Below are 18,814 nucleotides of genomic sequence, written 5' to 3' on the forward strand. Positions count from 1 at the left end.
TCTTTCTCTGTTTTTGTCCTTCTCTGTCCCCTTCCTTTCTCTGCCTCTACTCCCTTCTCCAGACCCCCTTTCCAGGTCCCAAATAAACTTCCTTTTACACTAGTCCTGTCATATGGCTGATACCTCAGGGAGAGGCCTCAGCCAGGGCCTGCTAAGGCACCCTCTCCCGGTCTCATATCATGTTTTATAAACACAACATAAACAATGTATCTTGATCATATACACCTCCAATTCTGTTCCCACTGCCAAACGCATCCCCACTTCAGATGCATGTCCTCTTTATTCTTTAATCTCTGAATCCTAGTTTTAGTGCTGCCTACTGGAATGCTGACATCTTGTTTCTTGCTCTTGTGTAAGTCACCATAGCTGCAGTGAGTTCATGAGTGAATTGGTCATATGGTATCCAGAAGATACCGCTTCCTAGCAATCTTCTCCATCTTCCAATTTTTACCTTCTTTGTACTACCTCTTTTATCGGAGCTTGGGGGTGGATGCCTGATATAGATGTCCTACTAAGGACTGGAAGCTGATAGTCACTTACTTATTCTCAGCACTTGGACCAGTCGTGAAGCTCTGCATTAACTGTTAAGGACAATACTATCTGTACAACTATTTGGAAGGCAGCTTAACATTATGTTCATCTAATAAGACAACAGTAATATATCCAAGGCCTAAGGCGCCTAGGGCCTATGACCTCCCTAGCCATGGGCTTTTGATCAAATTTACAGTTTCAGATATGTGGAGCAGGCCTCACATCTAATCAAAAGGCGTTTAGTTGCTGACATAACTTTTGTGCCACCGTTGCACAAGTGGGCACACATTGCCTGAAAGGATATTGTAACATGCAGGGTTTGCTGCCCGGTAAGAGCCTTGATAGCTTGTCTCCCCCACACAAGCTGCAGCATCTTCCCGCATTACAAACATTGGCCAACACATAAGAAATTTCCAGATCAGTTCTATTTGATTTCTTTGTGTCCTGTAATAATACTGGGTTGTACTTTTAGCATCGGGGTTGGTCTTTTATTAAGTTCTTGTGGGTAACCAAGAGCAATGGTAACAACCTGAGTTATTGTAGGTACTTCTGGAACTTCCTTGACCAATAAAGACTCACAGTGAGAAATCCTATGCCCAGTACTAAGTTTTACATTTAATCGCCATGTTGTCTGGGGAAAGCACTATCCATGTAGAACAACTCCAAAAACAAAACCAACCAACCAACAACAACAACAAACCCCACAACCACTAAAACAAACAAAAACCAAACCCACACACAAACAAAAGACTTAAGAGGTTTTCACACATCCTTATTTTTTTGTTAACCCTCCTCTCACCAGTCCTTTGGTTTTGGTTTTTTGAGATAGGGTTTCATGCTGTCTAGACTAGACTTAAACGCACTACATAGCTGAGGTTGGTTAGCCTTGAACGCCTAGATCCTTCTGTATTCACTGTTAGTAAAGTGTAATGAGTAAATAAAATAATAAAATGAAGAGACTGAGTGTGGTAGGACACAACTGTGACCCAGAATTCAGGAGGTGAAAGCAGAGGACTGCAAAGGACTGTCTGTTTATACCTGGAGATCTGTCTTAACACAACTCACCAGCAGGACCAGGCATCCAGTGAGAGAATGTCACTCAACAAAAGAACTACAACTGCCAAGTACTCCCCCTTTCTCTATTTAATTCAATTCCAGTTGTTAGCAGGTTGCAGAAGAATCATCCAGCTAGATTACTTACCTGTCAGATCCCCCATATCTCCCATGGGTCTCAACCTTCCTAATGCAATGACTCTTAAACCAGTTCCTCAAGTTGTGGGCTGGTAACCTCCAACCATAAAATCATTTTATTCTATTTCATAATTGTAATTTTGTGTGAGAATCCTAATGTAAATGTCTGATATGCAGGATGTCTAATGTTTGAATCCTGTGAAAGGATAGTTCAATCCCCAAAGGGGTAGCAAACCACAGGGTGAGAACCACTGCTCTAGATTATCCACCCATCCATCCATCCATCCATCCATCCATCCACCCACCCACCCATCCATCCATCCATCCATCCATCCATCCATCCATCCATCCATCCAACACCCACTCACCCACCCATCCATCTAGTGATAAATAAATTTAATTTTTTAAAGAGACATTTTGGTACATAGCTCTGGCTGCCCTAGAACTTGCTATGATGACCACACTAGCTCTGAACTTGTGGTGAAGCTCCTGTCTCTGTTTCCTAAGTACTGGGTTTGCAAGATCATGCCACCATGCCTGACCACCAATAGAATTTTCAAACAAACAGTGTCCATCTAAAACGTTTAGTTTTTCACTCATTTTAACTTTCGAAGCTTTGTGTATTGATAAAAAGTAGTATTTTACACTATGTAAAGTAGTAACTAACACTGACTGACTATTTGTTACTAGTACCTGTCTCATTTACACTTCGTAGTGGGCAGTGACTACAGGCCACATGCAGTATGGCCACACTGAGGGCACTGCTCTAGTGCCTTCCATTACAGCTCACTTACTGCTATGGTAATGTGGAGAGGTACTGTTGTTTTCACTGTAGACACAGAAAAGGTGAAATGGGAAGTGGAGAAACAATTTGACTTGTTTCAGTTTCCAGTAAGCATCCATTGTGGTGCAATTTTGTCTCTTAAAAATATAATTCATAATTAAATAGAATTGAAATTTTAATATTAATGTCCTTCATACTCTAATCCTGTATGAAAAGTTAGTTAATATTTATTTTTATTATATATTTGTTTGTAAAATGAATAGAGACTACATCTTGCACAACAACAAATCTAGTTTCACTGCTTGTTCAATGGACCCCTAGTATACTATACATAAGTTATTCAAAACATTTAATGTGTTTTCTTTCAGAAAACTTACCAATTGTGAGGTCATGCACCGGCTGAAACCTCTTGTCTGTAAACTGTAGCAATAAGCACGATTTACCAACACCTGGAAATTAAAACACGAATAAACGATCAGAAAAAAATATCTCACAGAACTTAAGACTGGCTTTAGAAGACTGGCAGCAAGGGCCTTTGCTGCTGTGAACAGCCAGTCATAATTTGCAGTTCTCAATTTCTTAAAATAACCCTTTGCTCTTACTCACTAGCTTTCCATGCAAAGGAGGCATGGCGGCTGAAGTTCTAGAACAGCAACTAGGTCTTAGTAATCCTTCCACAGCACCCCCCACCCCTGGGAAGATGGATAAGACGTGTGTTGTCCTCTGTGTCATTTATAAAATGGGGATAAGAATGCATGTTTATCACAGAGTTGGGCGAACTAAATCAGTTATCACATACCACACTTAGAACACAGAGTAACTCTAGAACTCATTATCTAATTTAATTAAAACGTCTAAATCCAAGAGTTTTTTTTTTTCTTTTACCAAATGTTTCACTTCTTTATGCCAAGCTTCCTCCATGCATCTGCGCTGTCCGAGTCCCTTCAGTCCTAGAGCACCCAGCATCCCTTTTCTTCACAGGTAGGCCAGGCCTTTCTGTAGGTTCTGAGCACTAGCTAGCCAGCCCCGTTCACCCCCACGGTTACGCTTCTCGCTGTACTGAATCCTTTCTTCGGTGCACAGCCGTCAAGAACCTCACATCACACGCCCACATCTTTCGAGGAGGGTGACTTAGTTTTGTTCAGCAACCTCGCAGTTATCACACAGCAGTTAGTAAGCCAGACTTCCACACTGCCTTTGCTTGAAATGGCTTCAGAAAAAGGAGAAGACCAAGGCAGCGGTATTTTGAGAATGTGGAAACGACAGATGTGTTTAGAAGGCAAAGACTCCTTTCCTCAGCAAACAATTAACGACCATCGTCTCCTACCTCTCCCTGAGCTTGGTGAGGCTGATCACCTCCATTTGTGAAGGCCTTTTTTCCATTAGCTAGATGTGATCTTTAATGGACTTCTATTTCTGAAAAGGCATGTATTACTAATTTTAATTTATACTATCAGTTATTTAAATGGCTATTTCATCTCTTTTATAAACAAAGTTCCTTGGGGAAAGATCTAAAATTTAGTCATCATTTCTTCTTCCAAAACATCTGATGTGGAAAATACTCTTCGTGGTGTGTATGTGTATGTATGGAAAAGTGTGTGCTATGATGCATGGGTGGTGGTCAAAGGACAACTGCAGCAATTAACCAATTCCACCAGAGGGGCTCAGGGCTCAGAGTTAGGCTAGCAGGCTTCCTGTCAGGTATTCCCACTGCTCCATCTTGACAAGCTGATAAGAAATACTACACTTTAAGGCCTTCATTAGGCTCATGACTTCTCTGTGAACACACATGATGCATGTAATAGTGCTGCAGCCATCTCGTCTGCTTCTCTTCTTTTTTTCCTGCCGTGGTTTATGTAGCAGAGGCTGTCCTTGAACTCAAAACAAAGCAATCCTTCTACCTCAGCCTTTTATTTTAATTTATTTTTTATTTAACTTAGGGTTCAAGTCACTGATTGTTCCCTTTGTAGGACATAGCACTGTGAGAATCAAGTCCCTAAAGACCATGTCCGTAGCAAACAATTAACATCAAGGTACATTAAAATTCAAATTCCTGAAGCTATCTATAAGGTCGGTCTTAAAGCTTGAAGTTTCATCTACTTAGTCCTCAAGAGATTTTGGGCAAGAAACACTTTGCAAGAAACTCAGATTCCTAAGAAATCAATGGGTCGTTTTAGAATTTCTGGTAATTTCAAGAGTCTTAAAAATTGGTGATGATCCTATTTTTCCCAAGCCAAACAATTTACATTCAAAATATGACAGGGGGAAAAGTCACCGGTCTGGAAAGCGCCAGGGCCACTGCTAACTAGTACAGAACAGCATGGAATACTGCTAACTAGTACAGAACAGCATGGAATACTGCTAACTAATACAGAACAGCATGGTATACTGCTAACTAGTACAGAACAGCATGGAATACTGCTAATTAGTACAGAACAGCGTGATATACTGCTAATTAGTACAGAACAGCGTGGTATACTGCTAACTAATACAGAACAGCATGGAATACTGCTAACTAGTACAGAACAGCATGGAATACTGCTAACTAGTACAGAACAGCGTGGAATACTGCTAACTAGTACAGAACAGCATGGAATACTGCTAACTAGTACAGAACAGCGTGGAATACTGCTAACTAGTACAGAACAGTGTTGTACAATGGTCCTACAGGGGAAGAGGAAGAGGGGGAAGGGGTAGGGGTGGGAAACAAAACTCCAGTTAATGAACAGTCTAGGTTTAAGTTTGCTTAATTTTGGTTTTCTAAGACAGTGTCTTGCTATGTCCTTGAACTTACACCAATCTTCCAGTCTCAGTCTTCTGAGAATCTGTGATTAGAACTCTAAATGTTGATACAATTCAAATACAGATCCTATAGTAGAAATTCAAGTATAACTTAAATATTAAAAGTTTATTTTGGGGTTGGGGATTTGGCTCAGTGGTAGAGTGCTTGCCTAGGAAGCGCAAGGCCCTGGGTTTGGTCCCCAGCTCCGAAAAAGAGAATTAAAAAAAAAAAAAAGTTTATTTTGTAACCAGACAAAAGCTTTTTAGAAACCATTTTGCTATAAACAACTTCATTATAATATTCACTAGTCTTTCCTTTTAACTTTAATTAAAATCTCTTTTAGCCATTAACTCATAAATCTTGAACAAAAAAGTTATAAAAATTCAGCTCAATTTTTCTGTCTGTAAAATGAGAAAAAGAAAATCCTATCAGGACTGTGACTTGCGTGGCTCAGTGGTAGAGCATTGCCTAACATGCACAAAGCCCTGGTCTGGTACTCAATAATACTAACATACACATACACGGACACACACATGCACAGATTATGCAAAAGAAAAAACGAAAACTAAACAGAGAAAGAGAGAACACTATTCCTCCCTCAAAGGAATATCACAGGTTCAAATAACAAAATTTAAAAGTATTCTGAAAATTCAAGACTTTAATACAAGCATTAATGATTCTTCAAGATGAATACAGAAATATAGAAAATAGAAAATGTCTATCAAAATTTATCTGGCCTAGTCAAAAGTTTTAAAGGTATATTTTAAGAATATCTTTAAGCATATCAGCTTCTGGCTAAGGAAAGTGACTTCAGAACTGTTTGCATGCTGTTGGCAGGCCAATATTGTCCAGAAGAGCAATCTTCATTTTTTTAATTAATTTTTTTATTTATTTACTTTACACCCCATTCACTGTCCCCTTCCTGGTCACCCTCTCCCACAGTCTTTCCCCCATTCCTCCTTCCCTGGCACTTCAAGTCTCTGTGTGGCTAGGCGCTTCTTCCCCCAGTGGGGCTAGACAAAGCAGCCCAGCTAGAAGAACATGTCCCACCTATCAGCAACAGCTTTGGGACAGCCCCCATTCCAGTTGGTCAGAACCACATGAAGACCAAGCTGCACATCAGCTACATATGTGTGGGAGGCCTAGGTCCAGCCTGTGCATGTTCTTTGATTGGTGGTTCATACTGAGAGCCCCAGCTGTTTTTAAAATTTAACATTATTATTGATTTTGTGTGTCTTTCCATTGTCCCACTGCACACTTCTCTGGTCACTGATGACAGCAAGCTGAGCAGATAGGGACCCTAAAGACATATGACAGTTTCAATCCACAATCTCATTTGGAAAGAAGGCACTGCAGATGTGTCTAAGAATTTCAAGATAAACTAATCGGGAACTGAGATGTGGACTAAATCTAAGGGCAGGTGGCCTCATAAAGAACTAAGGCAAATGCAGGATGTATATACATAATGGAGTATTAGTAAAGATTAAGAGGATGACATAACTGGAAAGGACCGTGTTAGACAGAATAAAGCAGACTTAGAAAGAAAAGCTTCACTTCTTTTCTGGAATGTCCTATCTATGGAAAAGAGGGGTGGGGGAGGGAGGAGGGAAGGATTATTAGAGAAGAGGAAGAGGGGAACAAGGTAATAGAGGGTGAATATAATCAATGTGTGTTCTATACATATGTGAAAATGCAACAAAATCTGATATTTTATACATTTCTCTGTGTTAATAAAAAGGACAAGGCATGGTGGCATACATCAGAAATATCAGCACTAGAGGCAGAAGCAAAAGGATCATAAGTTTTAGTTCACTCTTGGTTACAGAGTTTGAGGCCAGCTTGGGTTATAAGAGGCTTTGTCTTAAGGTTAAAGAAACAAAGACATAGGGAAGAAAGTCAGGAAGACAGCCATGCTGCTATAAACAAAACAAAAAACCAACCAGCAACCTAACACCCTGAAAAGGCAATAACCCCACAAAAGGAAGATGGCAGCTGTTTATTGAATGTTCACCTGCTTATGTTCTGAATACTACTACTTGGGCACAGAAATAAAGAAATTAATGCCACCCATAGTTTGAACAATGCAAGATACTCTCCTGAAAAACGGAAAGCAGTAAAAACAAGCACTTTGACAAAGCTGAAAGACTGCTACATAATCAATAAAAAACTGTGCTGGTGATGCCTGTAATTTCATTTTTGTCATGACTAGGTTCAGGTCATGAGTGTTTGAGAGGAAGGCCACAGAGAAGATTTCTATTTTTAACACATAAAAAGTAACTGTTCATCCTGGTTGAAGCAATTTGTCAGGTTTCTCCACTGCAGAGAAACTCCCCCACCTACTCCATGCTGTATTCAGTAAAGACTACCATGTGGGCACATGCACTTCGGGAGCTCTATACCTCTCCTGTACAGCGCCATTTTTCATCTCCACAGACAGTTTTCAGACCTTTAATATTTTTGTACTAGTATACACATAACTTTTATTTAAAAATAAAGGAGCACACATTTGAAGTGTCCATTCTTTAGAAATTTATTAGCTTACGCAAACAAGGTATTTTCTAACTTTTATCAGTATCCATTTTTTTTATCCAATCTCTACTAGATACAACTGTGCCAGAAATATGGGAGTAAAGAAGTAGAAGGGGAAGGTTATTTTAACATCTGATACTCCTGCTATGCCATTACAAGTATATATTCACTCATAAGCTGGTGTTTCAGAAGATAGTCTATATCCAGTTCCTTGACCAGAGACCTTATCATGGCTGGCTCTGTTGACTCTCCTCCACCCCCATCCCCATGTTAAGTACTAAATCCAGGGCCTAATGCTTGCTAGAAAGGAGTATCCTCCACTAAGATAACTACTCCCAATTTCCAGCTCTGTGGATATTAACTCTGTAGAGCAGGGGGCGTATCTAATTCTTCAAAGTAGTGTCTATTGTTATTTTTTAAGCATTTGGTGAACCTTCTGTATTTCAGTGATTACTACCATCCAACAAATGTGAGAGGTGCCTACTATTTACTGGACTAGACTTGAATCCTGTACAGCACTGACAAGAAGGACTGCTTTAGGTTTTCAAGCCTTGCTTGCTCATATTACAGTGACCACACTACTGACCTAATGACATCTACTGAGACACATGAAGAAGACACAAAGTGGCAGCAAGCTGGTACTTTTCCCTTTCCTAGAACCTAAAGACAAGCCTGACATTTTGCCCACTCAGGCCTACTTTAGCAAACTGTACCTTTACTGTCTGAGTGCAATTGTGCTTCCTTCCTCAGGTGCAGTTAAGATGTACTCTTTGGTCATTTGAAAATGATTCTAATAGTCAACAGCCTCAGAAAGCAGATGCTCAGGGAACGCTGAGTTAATGTCCTGTTTGCGTAGGGGAACAGAGACTACTCATTCCTCTATGATAAATCTAGTCTACACTTCAAGAAAAATGACTACTTTTTCAACTTTTTTCTATGTATGTGAGTACACTGTAGCTGTCTTCAGACACACTAGAAGAGGGCATCGGATCTCATTACAGATGGTTGTGAGCCACTGTGTGGTTGCTGGGAACTGACCTCAGGACCTCTAGAAGAACAGTCAGTGCTCTTAACTGCTGAGCCATCTCTCCAGCCTCCCAACATTATTTTTTAAATGGGACGTTTTCAGACAGGATAGTATTCTAGGGAATAAAGTGTGACTGTGCTACATTAGAATCTCATATGTCTGCCATGATCTATCCTGAATTTACATGTGATTTTCCTTTGAAAAGGTAAACTCACAGGAGTATACTAGGACGGTAGTCAACTGATAATTGTCTGCTAGTGAGATCAGAGGATCTGCAGCAGGGCACAGCCCAGCTTCCGGACAGCAACAGCACTTGTGCCTCTCTATGGCCAACTCCCCCAGTATTGCTTCAGCTGCCTCTGGAGTTCCAGCAGGATCCTACCTATCTAAGCTCCTCAGTAAACTGCTATGGGCTGACCTGAGCCGCAATCCCTCCAAAGACACCTAGGTGCCAGATCTGTTCCATTATGTCCTGCCTCACTATAATGGCAGAGGGAGGGCCTTCTCTCAGTTTTCCCCCACCAGTGTTCTTTCTTTCTGTATTTTTATTGAGGCTGAGTCCAATGTAGCCCAGGCTGGTCTCAAATTTGGTATGTAGACGGGAATGACTTTAAACATTTGGTTTCCTGCCTCTATCTCCTACATGCTGAGATTACAGGTGTGCTGAGATTACACCATGCCTAGCCAGCTTTTATGTGGTGCTGGGGAGTAAACCCAAGGCTTTGTGCATACTAGGCAGCTTTAATAGAGCCACACCCTCAGTCCTTTCATTGTGTTCCTTAATTTTTTTTTTCTCTATCCCTTCGCCAGTCTTCTCCCCATCTTGACTCTAATTTCTTACAGTTTAGAATTGCTGATTTTGTTTCTGCTTTGTTCAAATTTTGGATGACTTCCTGTCAGCCAGGTAAACTCTGGCTAATATACTTGGCATAATTAACAACATCCTCCAGTAAGATAAGCCAAATTCAATTGCTGAAATAGGAAGATCTAGAATATAGGTTAAGTGTAGAAAAGCTTAGCTTAAGTGTAATGCATTCACAAATACAAAGCTAGATATGTTAATTCAAAATCAGAAAATAGGACTAAGAAGGATGGCTCAGTGGTCAGGAGCACTTGTTGCTCTTGTAGAGGACCCAGGCTCAGTTCCCAGCACCCACACAGCAGCTCAGAGCTGTAACTCTGATTCCAGAGGCTCCAATACCTCTTCTGATCATCACAGCCCCTTAGCACGAATGTGGTGCAGACAATATACTCAGGCACACACATACACGTCTATATGAAATAAAAACAAATGAATAAAAAATAGAAAACATTTAGTACTTTTCTTAGGGAGTAACTTATGTGTTAATCTAATAGCAAGTAGGGCAAATAAGTATTTTCAAAATAATACTATGCCTGTTCCTTTCTTCCTCGCAGCTCATTCTGCTTTCCCCACTGGTTTGCTTCAATCATAGAAAGTCACCAGTGCTGGGGTAAAATCCGGACAAAGCACACCCTACTTCTCAACACATATGTCTGTCGCTGGAACCAGAGAGTCACTCAGGATAAGTGTGGTGGTTTGAATAGGAATGATTCCCCAGAAACTCATGTGTTTGAATAGCACTATTAGAAAGAAAGTGTGGCCTTGTTGGAGGAAGTGTCACTGTAGGAGCAGACTTTGAATCTCCTATGTTCAAGCTACACTGTGTGGCACACAGTCTCTTTCTGGTGCCTGCAGATCAATATATAGGGCTCTCAGCTCCATTTTCTGCACCACAACTGCCTGTACACTGCCATGCTTCTTGACATGATGATAATGGACTAAATCTTTGAAACTATAAGCAAGCTCCAATTAAATTTTAATTAAGCCTCAATTAAATTTCTTTATAAGAGTTACTGTGGTCATAGTATCTCTTCACAGCAATAAAACCCCAAGATAATAACTTTTAAAAATATTTTTTATTATTTTAAATTGTGTTTGCTGTGTACCTGTGTGCAGGTGCTTGAAGATGCCAGAGTTATGAGCTAACTCCTGGAGCTGGAGTTACAGGGAGTTGCAAGCGACCTGATGTGAGCACTGGGAATTACACTTGGGTCCTCTGGAAGAGCAGCATGTGCGCTAACTACTGAACCATCTCTCCAGCCCCAGGATAATGGTCTTAAATTCTGAGTATAGCTAGCTAGGTCATGGGCTCAACTTAGTGAGTCATAGCCAACACAAAATGAACTAGAACAAAACACAGAATGTTAAACCTGACTGCACAAGGTTAGAATACGCTTGCACATACTTCTGAGCCCGAGGCTACTATGTAAAATGTAGCACACCCTGTGCCTTGTCTAAAAGAAACCTTGGAGGGGCTAGGGAGATGGTTCAGTAGGCAAAGTACTTGCAATGGACACAGGAGAGTCTGAGTTCAATCCCAAGCACATAGGTGAAAAGTCCAAGTACAGTGGCCTGTGTGTGTAAACCCGGCACTGCAGAGCTAAGGCCAGGGAGCGCTCTGGAGCCAGCTCACTGGCTCACTCGCCCAATCGACAAGTGCCAGGTTAGTGAGATCCTTTCTCAAAGAATTCAAACAAGGGAAGCTCCTGGGGAAGGACACCCAGCATCATCCTGACCTTAAACACACACGCCATCACAAAGCACAATGGAAGTACGTGCATCTGACCCAACTCAGCTACTGGAAGATCTCAGCTACACTACTTTTGCTATGGTTCATGATAAAATGAATCCATCATGAGAAATCCAAACACTTTTCTCTTGCTTATCTGAAACATAGCTGGAGGGCAAAGTACCTGTGAGCCCAGTACCTGGGAGGCAAGGTGGCAAAACTGCAAGTTTGAAGTCTGCCAGGTTACACAGAAAAACCCCATCTCAAAAATAAGATGGGGGCTGGAGAGATGGCTCAGCGGTTAAGGGCACTGACCGCTCTTCCAGAAGTCCTGAGTTCGATTCCCAGCAACCACATGGTGGCTCACAACCATCTGTAAAGAGATCCGATGTCCTCTTCTGCTGTGTGTGAAGACAGCTACAGTCTACTCATATATAATAAATGAATAAATCTTTAAAAAAATAAAATGGAAAAAAGTGAGGCCAACTGCACTCTACTATAAACCTATTAAATAAAGGCTTCTAGAGTTGGGAAATAAAGCAAAAGTAGACATGGTGCTGCATTCCTGTAACTTTAGACTACAAGGGACTGGGGTTGAAGGGCCACTGAGGACTTATGGTCAGCCTGGACTAAAGTAAAACACTGTCTCAAAATCAAGTAGCTTAAAAAGAAAACATCCTTTCACAATGCTATGGAAAGAAGGTAGATCATATATTATAACTATGGAATAAAATCTATTATACATAACCTATAAGAAGTATGTTAGGACATAAATGCTTTATTGTAAAGTTTAAAAGCTGTAAGCAAAATAAACTATTTTATGTAATTTACAGATTAAGCTAAGAACCAAAGGAGTAACATTAACAAAAACAAATTGCTAAATTAGGAAAATATAGACTAGTTAATTAATCCACAGAATTAATGTTAAAATTAGCTTGTTAAATTTAAGACCATGAAATATACAGGGAGTTTAGATTAAACACCCTCAGACTTATGCAGGTCTTCTGGCAACATCTATAAAACTTCAAGTACAAATAGCAGCTGATCCAGAAATCTGACTTTTGACACAAATGTACAAATTACCATAACAACATTGAAGACAAAAGGTAAAGTGGCTGTGTGTGCTGGCACAGACCTTTGATCCCAGAGCTCTGGAGGCTGAGCATCTCTGAGCGCCTTGGAAGCTAAGGTGGAAAACTGACAGAGACCGGGCCAATCAGATACTGCTGCTCAGAACTTGGAATCTTGAGAGGGTGCTACAACGCCAAGGGTCACCAGGAGAACCATCCACAGTTGCCACAACACAGATGGAAGAGCCCGACAGAGCTGCTGGCACGAGCCCACCACCTCCTTAAGTAGGCTGTATGACAGACACCACTGTGTCCTACTGTCCTCCATCACGTCCATTTTGAAACTTGGTTCTACTATACCTTCCTCCAAATTCTGTGAACTAGCCAAGGTTTTTACTAAAATCTTGTTTAAGGGGTTGGGGATTTAGCTCAGTGGTAGAGCGCTTGCCTAGCAAGCACAAGGCCCTGGGTTCGGTCCCCAGCTCCGAAAAAAGAAAAAAGAAAAAGGAAAAAGGAAAAAAAATCTTGTTTAAGTAGAGCTGGTTTCTAATAGAACAGCACAGGGGTAGACTAAGAGCATCAGAAACAGATTTAATTATGATTTAACTATGCAGAGATTTTAAAAACTAAGACATACATGGTGTTACAAAGGACTCTGAAAAAAGTATAATAGTAATTACTGTACAATTCCATTGATGAAATTAGGATACAAGGATCAGACATAAAATTATTTGTTCTAACGTCTAACTGGTGAGCCATTCTGTTATTTTAATCTACTGGCTGAGGTAAAGTTTTAAGTAGCAGTGATTAGGGCCATGCACACTTTTACTTCCCCCTTTGAAACTGAGGGAGTATTACTTTATCTAAACAGATGTGATAGCTCTACCAACAGATTCATTTTTACAAAACAGGTCTGTAGAATTAGCTACAAACCTCCTTCTTTAAAAAAGGGGTTTAAAAAAAGAGAGAAATCCCTCATGTGATGTCTCATGGTTTCTATTGCTTTAATAAAACCACAAGCAAAAGCAACTAGAGGAGGAAAAGGGATTACTTCATGTTCTAGATTGTTGACACCCAATCTTACTTAAGGTGTTGTCACGTAATCCAGGGAAGGAAGGGCATGAACACAGGTAGGAACCTGGAGACAGGAAGTCATGCAGAGGCCATGGGGGAGCGCTGCCTACTAAAAGGCTTTGCTCCCTCATGGCTTGCTCTGTCTGCTTTCTTACAGTACCCAGTACCACCAGCCTAGAAGTGGCACCATGTAAAATGGGCTGGGCTTGCCCACATCAATTACTAAGAAAATGCACTATAAACTTCCCTATAAACCAACTGTGTAGAGACCTTTTTCTCAATTGAAAGTCCTACTTCCCAAGTGATTTTAGCTTGTGCTAAGTTGATACAAAAGTAGCCAGAACATCATTAAAATAAGTACAGAAGTCCAGGGAGAAAGTTACCACTGCCCTACCACTGGTTTCCAAAGACTGGTAAAAACTGGGATATCTTTCTCTGATACTTTTTCCAGTCTTGGTAGTTCAGGAAGACATCTGAGACAGAAAAGAACCTTTTCAAGTTTATTAAATACAAAGGACATCAAGATCAAAATAACTACAATTTGTGATCATCTTGTTTTCAACTCAAGGAATTAGACTGAAATCAGTAAACTAGTCTTTTTAAATAGGCAAGGCCTATCCCACTAATTTAATTTTAGGAAGTTCAATGAAGGGAACAATGAAGGGAACAATTAACTTTAAGTACTATTATTAGTAAGCCACTTTGTGGTTTATAAAGTACATGTATAGTTTTATATCAAGCTCAAAAGACAAAAAAACCCAGAGACGTATGTAAGTTTGGCATTACATAAGATGCAGAGATCTGAGCTTAAACAAGATCATACAGTGGAGACACCACACCAATCAAAATCTTCTAATTATAAATACTAACTCTTGAAAAGTGTCCAAGAGTGTGGTGTAGGCCAAAATAACCAGAGGGGCTTGTGATACCATTTGACTTCTAGATGCATAGCAGTTAATGCTAAAAATGGACAAATGCCTGCCTTCAACAAAGTTTATTTAATTAACAGTAGTTAATTAATTTTGAGATAAGACCTTGATATAGTCAGGCTTGCCTGACGTTTACTATACACCCTAAACTGGCTTCTAACTCGGAATGTTCCTGTATCAGCTTCTCAGATGTTGGAATTACAGGCATCTGTCAGCATACCAAGCACGAACACACTACTTAGAACAGCATACCAGCAGTATATAAATAAGAGACACATAATTGACACTTGAATTTCAAATACCACTATGAAGTTAGAGGAAAAAAATGGGACTTATATCAGTTTTACAAACAGAAAATTCAGAAATTTATATTTTAGTCCCACAGAACAATAGCCTTTATAATGTTCTATAATATACAGGTGACATATCTTGGCAAATGTGATATTCCTATTATTGCTTCCTGTGTGAGATGTGTGAAAAAAGCCATATGCTTGTCATCTATGTCTTAATCCCTGTCTAACAGTGTCACCTAGCAGCAGAAATAAATTTAAAATCTTCAATGATTACTATGTATACAAAACATTTCATTTTTCAAATTATAGACTCAAAATAAATTTTAAAATATTGTAATGGGTTATATAAATTACAGGAATTCTTGCAACTTGTCAAAATGAAGACAGCAACTGACCATGAAGTACTCAGTCCCAGCTGATAATATCCACAACATAATCCCTACACCTGAGGCTCAGGGAACATCAAGGAAGAAGGGAGTAGAAAGACTGGCAAGAGCTAGAGGACCAAGAACTACACTTCCTGGTATGGTGAGAATATGTGCAAGGCTGGGGTTGGGGGGAGAGAGACAGCAGAGATGGAGGATCCCTGGAACTTTCTGGCTAACCAGTCTAGCCAATCTGGTGAGCTCCAGCTTCATCAAGAGATCCTGTGTCCAAAAAGACAAAAAACACTCTCCCCCAAGAAAAACCTAGGTGGACAGAAATGAAGACATCCAATGTTAACCTCTGAATTCCATGTGCATGCGTGCATGAATCTACACATATGTACCCACAGGAATAAATGCACACATACATTGAAAAAATCACCAGTGGAGTTGTAGACGGATGGATGGACAAAAAGACTATTAACCATCTTAATATAAGAATATTTATTAAACCATGTAGATACAAAAAAGGAAAAATGCTAAGTACAAGAAAATACACCAGAGGCTGGGAACACTAAAGACGAGCCGCAGCAAACCACTTAGAAAGCGGTCACAAAGAAGGTAAGCAGCAATGTCCTGGGGGCTGGAAAAGGAAATCAATATATCAGGACACACAGAGAGTAAACAATGAACTTGTTTGGTTTTTTAATCTGTATTATTTGGACACTAGGCAGCATGGTCAAATCTGGGTTGGTTTTAAAAACAAATGTAAGATAATTACGGAAATCATTCAAGGAAACAAGACAGAATCATAGTCACACACTGTGGTGGTCTGAATGAGAATGGCACCCATAAGCTTGTCTGTTTGAACACTTGGCACCCAGTTGGTGGAACTGTTTGGAAAGGTTTAGGAGGTCTGGCCTTGTTCTTGTTGGAAGGTGGTGGGTGGGGGTGGGGTGGGGGTAGGAGTTGGGGGTATGTAGGCTCTGAGGTTACAAAAGAAAGACATTCTCAGTGTTCTCTCAGTCTTTGTCTCATAGTTGTGGATCAAAATGTAACTTCCTGGCTGCTCCTGTGGCGATGCCTTTGCTCTGTCATCATGAACTCTAACACTAACTCTCTTAGACAGTAAGCCCAATTAAACGTATTTTTTTCTTCTTTTTTAAAAATTGGTTTTTCAAGACAAGATTTCTCTGTGTAGTCCTGGCCGTCCTGGAAGTTTGTAGACCAGGCCGGCCTTGGCCTCACAGAGATCTGCCTGCCTTGGCCTCCTGAGTGCTTGGATTAGAGGCCACTCCTGGTTTGTATGAGTGCAGATACTGTTTCTTTAAATAAAGGAACTAAAGGACTATGCAGCACCAAACAGCAACTCAACAAACCAAGAGATCAGCAAACTCACGAAAGACTTTGATAAGGAGCTTGGGAGAAGCAAAGGAATCTTCACAATACAGGGGAAATGAGAGATTCTGGAGTCAGAAGGCCGGAGTCTAAAATCCAACTTAGTTCTGAGCAGTGTCGTACTGCTTCCTAACCCTCAACTAATGAAAACAGAGTGTTTCCATGGACACTTATGTTCAGATACCATGAGTTACAAAAGCAGAGACACTGCCCTATACAACAGCACAGCAGCTAGATCTGGTGATGAATGTTAAGGTCAGCACTTGAGCAGCTGAGAAGGCTGAACTGCTACAAGCTCCAGACCAGCATTGACTATATAATGAGACCTAGAAAGTAACATCCAACGAACAAAAGCAAAAACAAAACTCAAGACTGGGAGAAGGAAAGGTTATTTTGGTTATCCAGGTGGACTCATGTAATTATATGCACCTTTAAAAGTCTAGATTAACCAGACATGGGAGACAGAAGAAGATTTAGAAAGGCAGTGCATGGCCTGGCAATGGTGGTGCATAGCTTTAATCCCAGCCATCAGGAGTTAGAGGCAGGTGGATCTCTGTGAGTTTGGGGCCAAGTTCCAGGACAGCCAGAGCTGTTACATAGAGAAACTCTGTCTCAAAACAAAACAAAACAACACCCCCCCCAAACAAAAGACCAAAACAAAACCAACCAACCAACCAAAACAACAACAACAACAACAACAACAACAAAACCAAACCAAACAAAAAACCGACCTTCCCCAAACCAAACCAACACACAAAAAAGAAAGACAGGACAGAAGAAAAACGTGGACAACTGTCTGTTACTGCCTTTGAAGATAAGAGAAAAAAACAGTGCATGTACTCTCTGTATCCTATGAATATAGGTATGGTATATCCTATGAATATATGCTTATGGTTATGGATATGAAAAGTTGGGGAAAGCCCTCAAATGACAGCCATCAAAGAGCCCTCCAGCTACCGCTATTGGAACTAAGTTCTGCTGACAACCTATATGAGAAAGGACTTTCCAGAACAAAACCCAGCTTTGCCAAAGGCTTGACTTTTGCCAAGACTTTTGCCATACACCTGAACTGTTGAATGCTAAGATAAATTTGTTTTATTTGAGCTGCTAATTTTCTGGTAGCATGTTACACTAACAACAGGAAATTAATATATCCTATATTCCCTATTTACACAAAAACTCACCAGTCTCTGTGCCCTTTACAATTTCTAGAAATGAAGAATAATTTGGTGAATGCCATGCTGCATGCCCAGCAAAACCTACATATCACACATTTACCATTCCTGGAAGCTCTGCCCTTGCCAGGCACATCCTGCCTTCAAGGAGTTGGCTGCAACAGCACAGCTATCAATGTTCATCTTCGCTTCCTCTCCCAATTTGCTCACAGACAAAGTCACTAATCAGCTGTCCCCCTGAAGATGAGAGTATTTAAGATAATTGGGAGAAACCTAACTTTATCACAGCTATAAAAAGCAAAATTGAGGGGGCCTAGCATGGCGGTACACCCCTTTAATTCCAATACTCAGGAAGCAGAGGCAGGCAATCTCTATGAGTTTGAGGTTAGCCTGATCTGTACAGCAAGTCCCAGATTATCCAAGATGTATAGTGAGGTAAAGGTAAAACTGAGGTAGGTGGGGATAGATGCGCAAAGGGAAGGAAGCAGGCCACCAGTATTGAACAGCCCAAGGTCTTTGTACCACGATTACTAAAAATAAGTCTTTCTAAACATAGCTTACCTTTTTTCATCTGTAAAATGAAACCAAATGAATGTGTTGAAACATTCAAAGCTAACAGACCCAGTGGTACAAGCCAGTAAACCCAGCATTGAGGAAACAGAGACAGGAGAATCTTATGTTACAAAAGGGAGACCTTAACTAAAGATAAATAAATAAATAAATAAATAAATAAATAAATAAGATAAAAAATTGGGCTGTGCAAACTGGTACATGCCTGCTTTGTAATCCCAGCACTTGAGAAGACTAAGCAAGAAGATCATTTCAACATCATCCTTCCCTGTACCAAGAAACTGAGGCCTGCCCGGACTATATAAAATCTGTCTATAAAAACAAATGGCAAAAACAAAATTAACACAGGACACCCTCCCCAAAAAAACAGACAAACAAACAAAAAAATAAGGACTAGATAAGTCTGTAATCCCAGCACTGAAGAACCAGGAGCAGAAGAATCATTTCAGAAATGAGAATCAATCAATCTATCTATCTATCTATCTATCTATCTATCTATCTATCT

At 40.3% G+C, this 18,814-nt stretch overlaps 1 protein-coding gene across 1 annotated transcript in view; it reads right to left on the reverse strand.

The window, feature by feature from the left end:
• Rab2a (RAB2A, member RAS oncogene family) overlaps positions 1 to 18,814 on the reverse strand; it is a 64,128-nt gene that overhangs the window by 40,406 nt on the left and 4,908 nt on the right. Inside the window, exon 2 of the mRNA XM_032906149.1 lies at positions 2,884 to 2,955. Coding sequence (XP_032762040.1) covers positions 2,884 to 2,955 — 72 coding nt within the window. The remainder of the gene's footprint in view (positions 1 to 2,883; positions 2,956 to 18,814) is intronic.

Source organism: Rattus rattus, chromosome 1 (genome assembly GCF_011064425.1).
Source record: "Rattus rattus isolate New Zealand chromosome 1, Rrattus_CSIRO_v1, whole genome shotgun sequence".
Taxonomy (NCBI): Eukaryota; Metazoa; Chordata; class Mammalia; order Rodentia; family Muridae; genus Rattus; species Rattus rattus.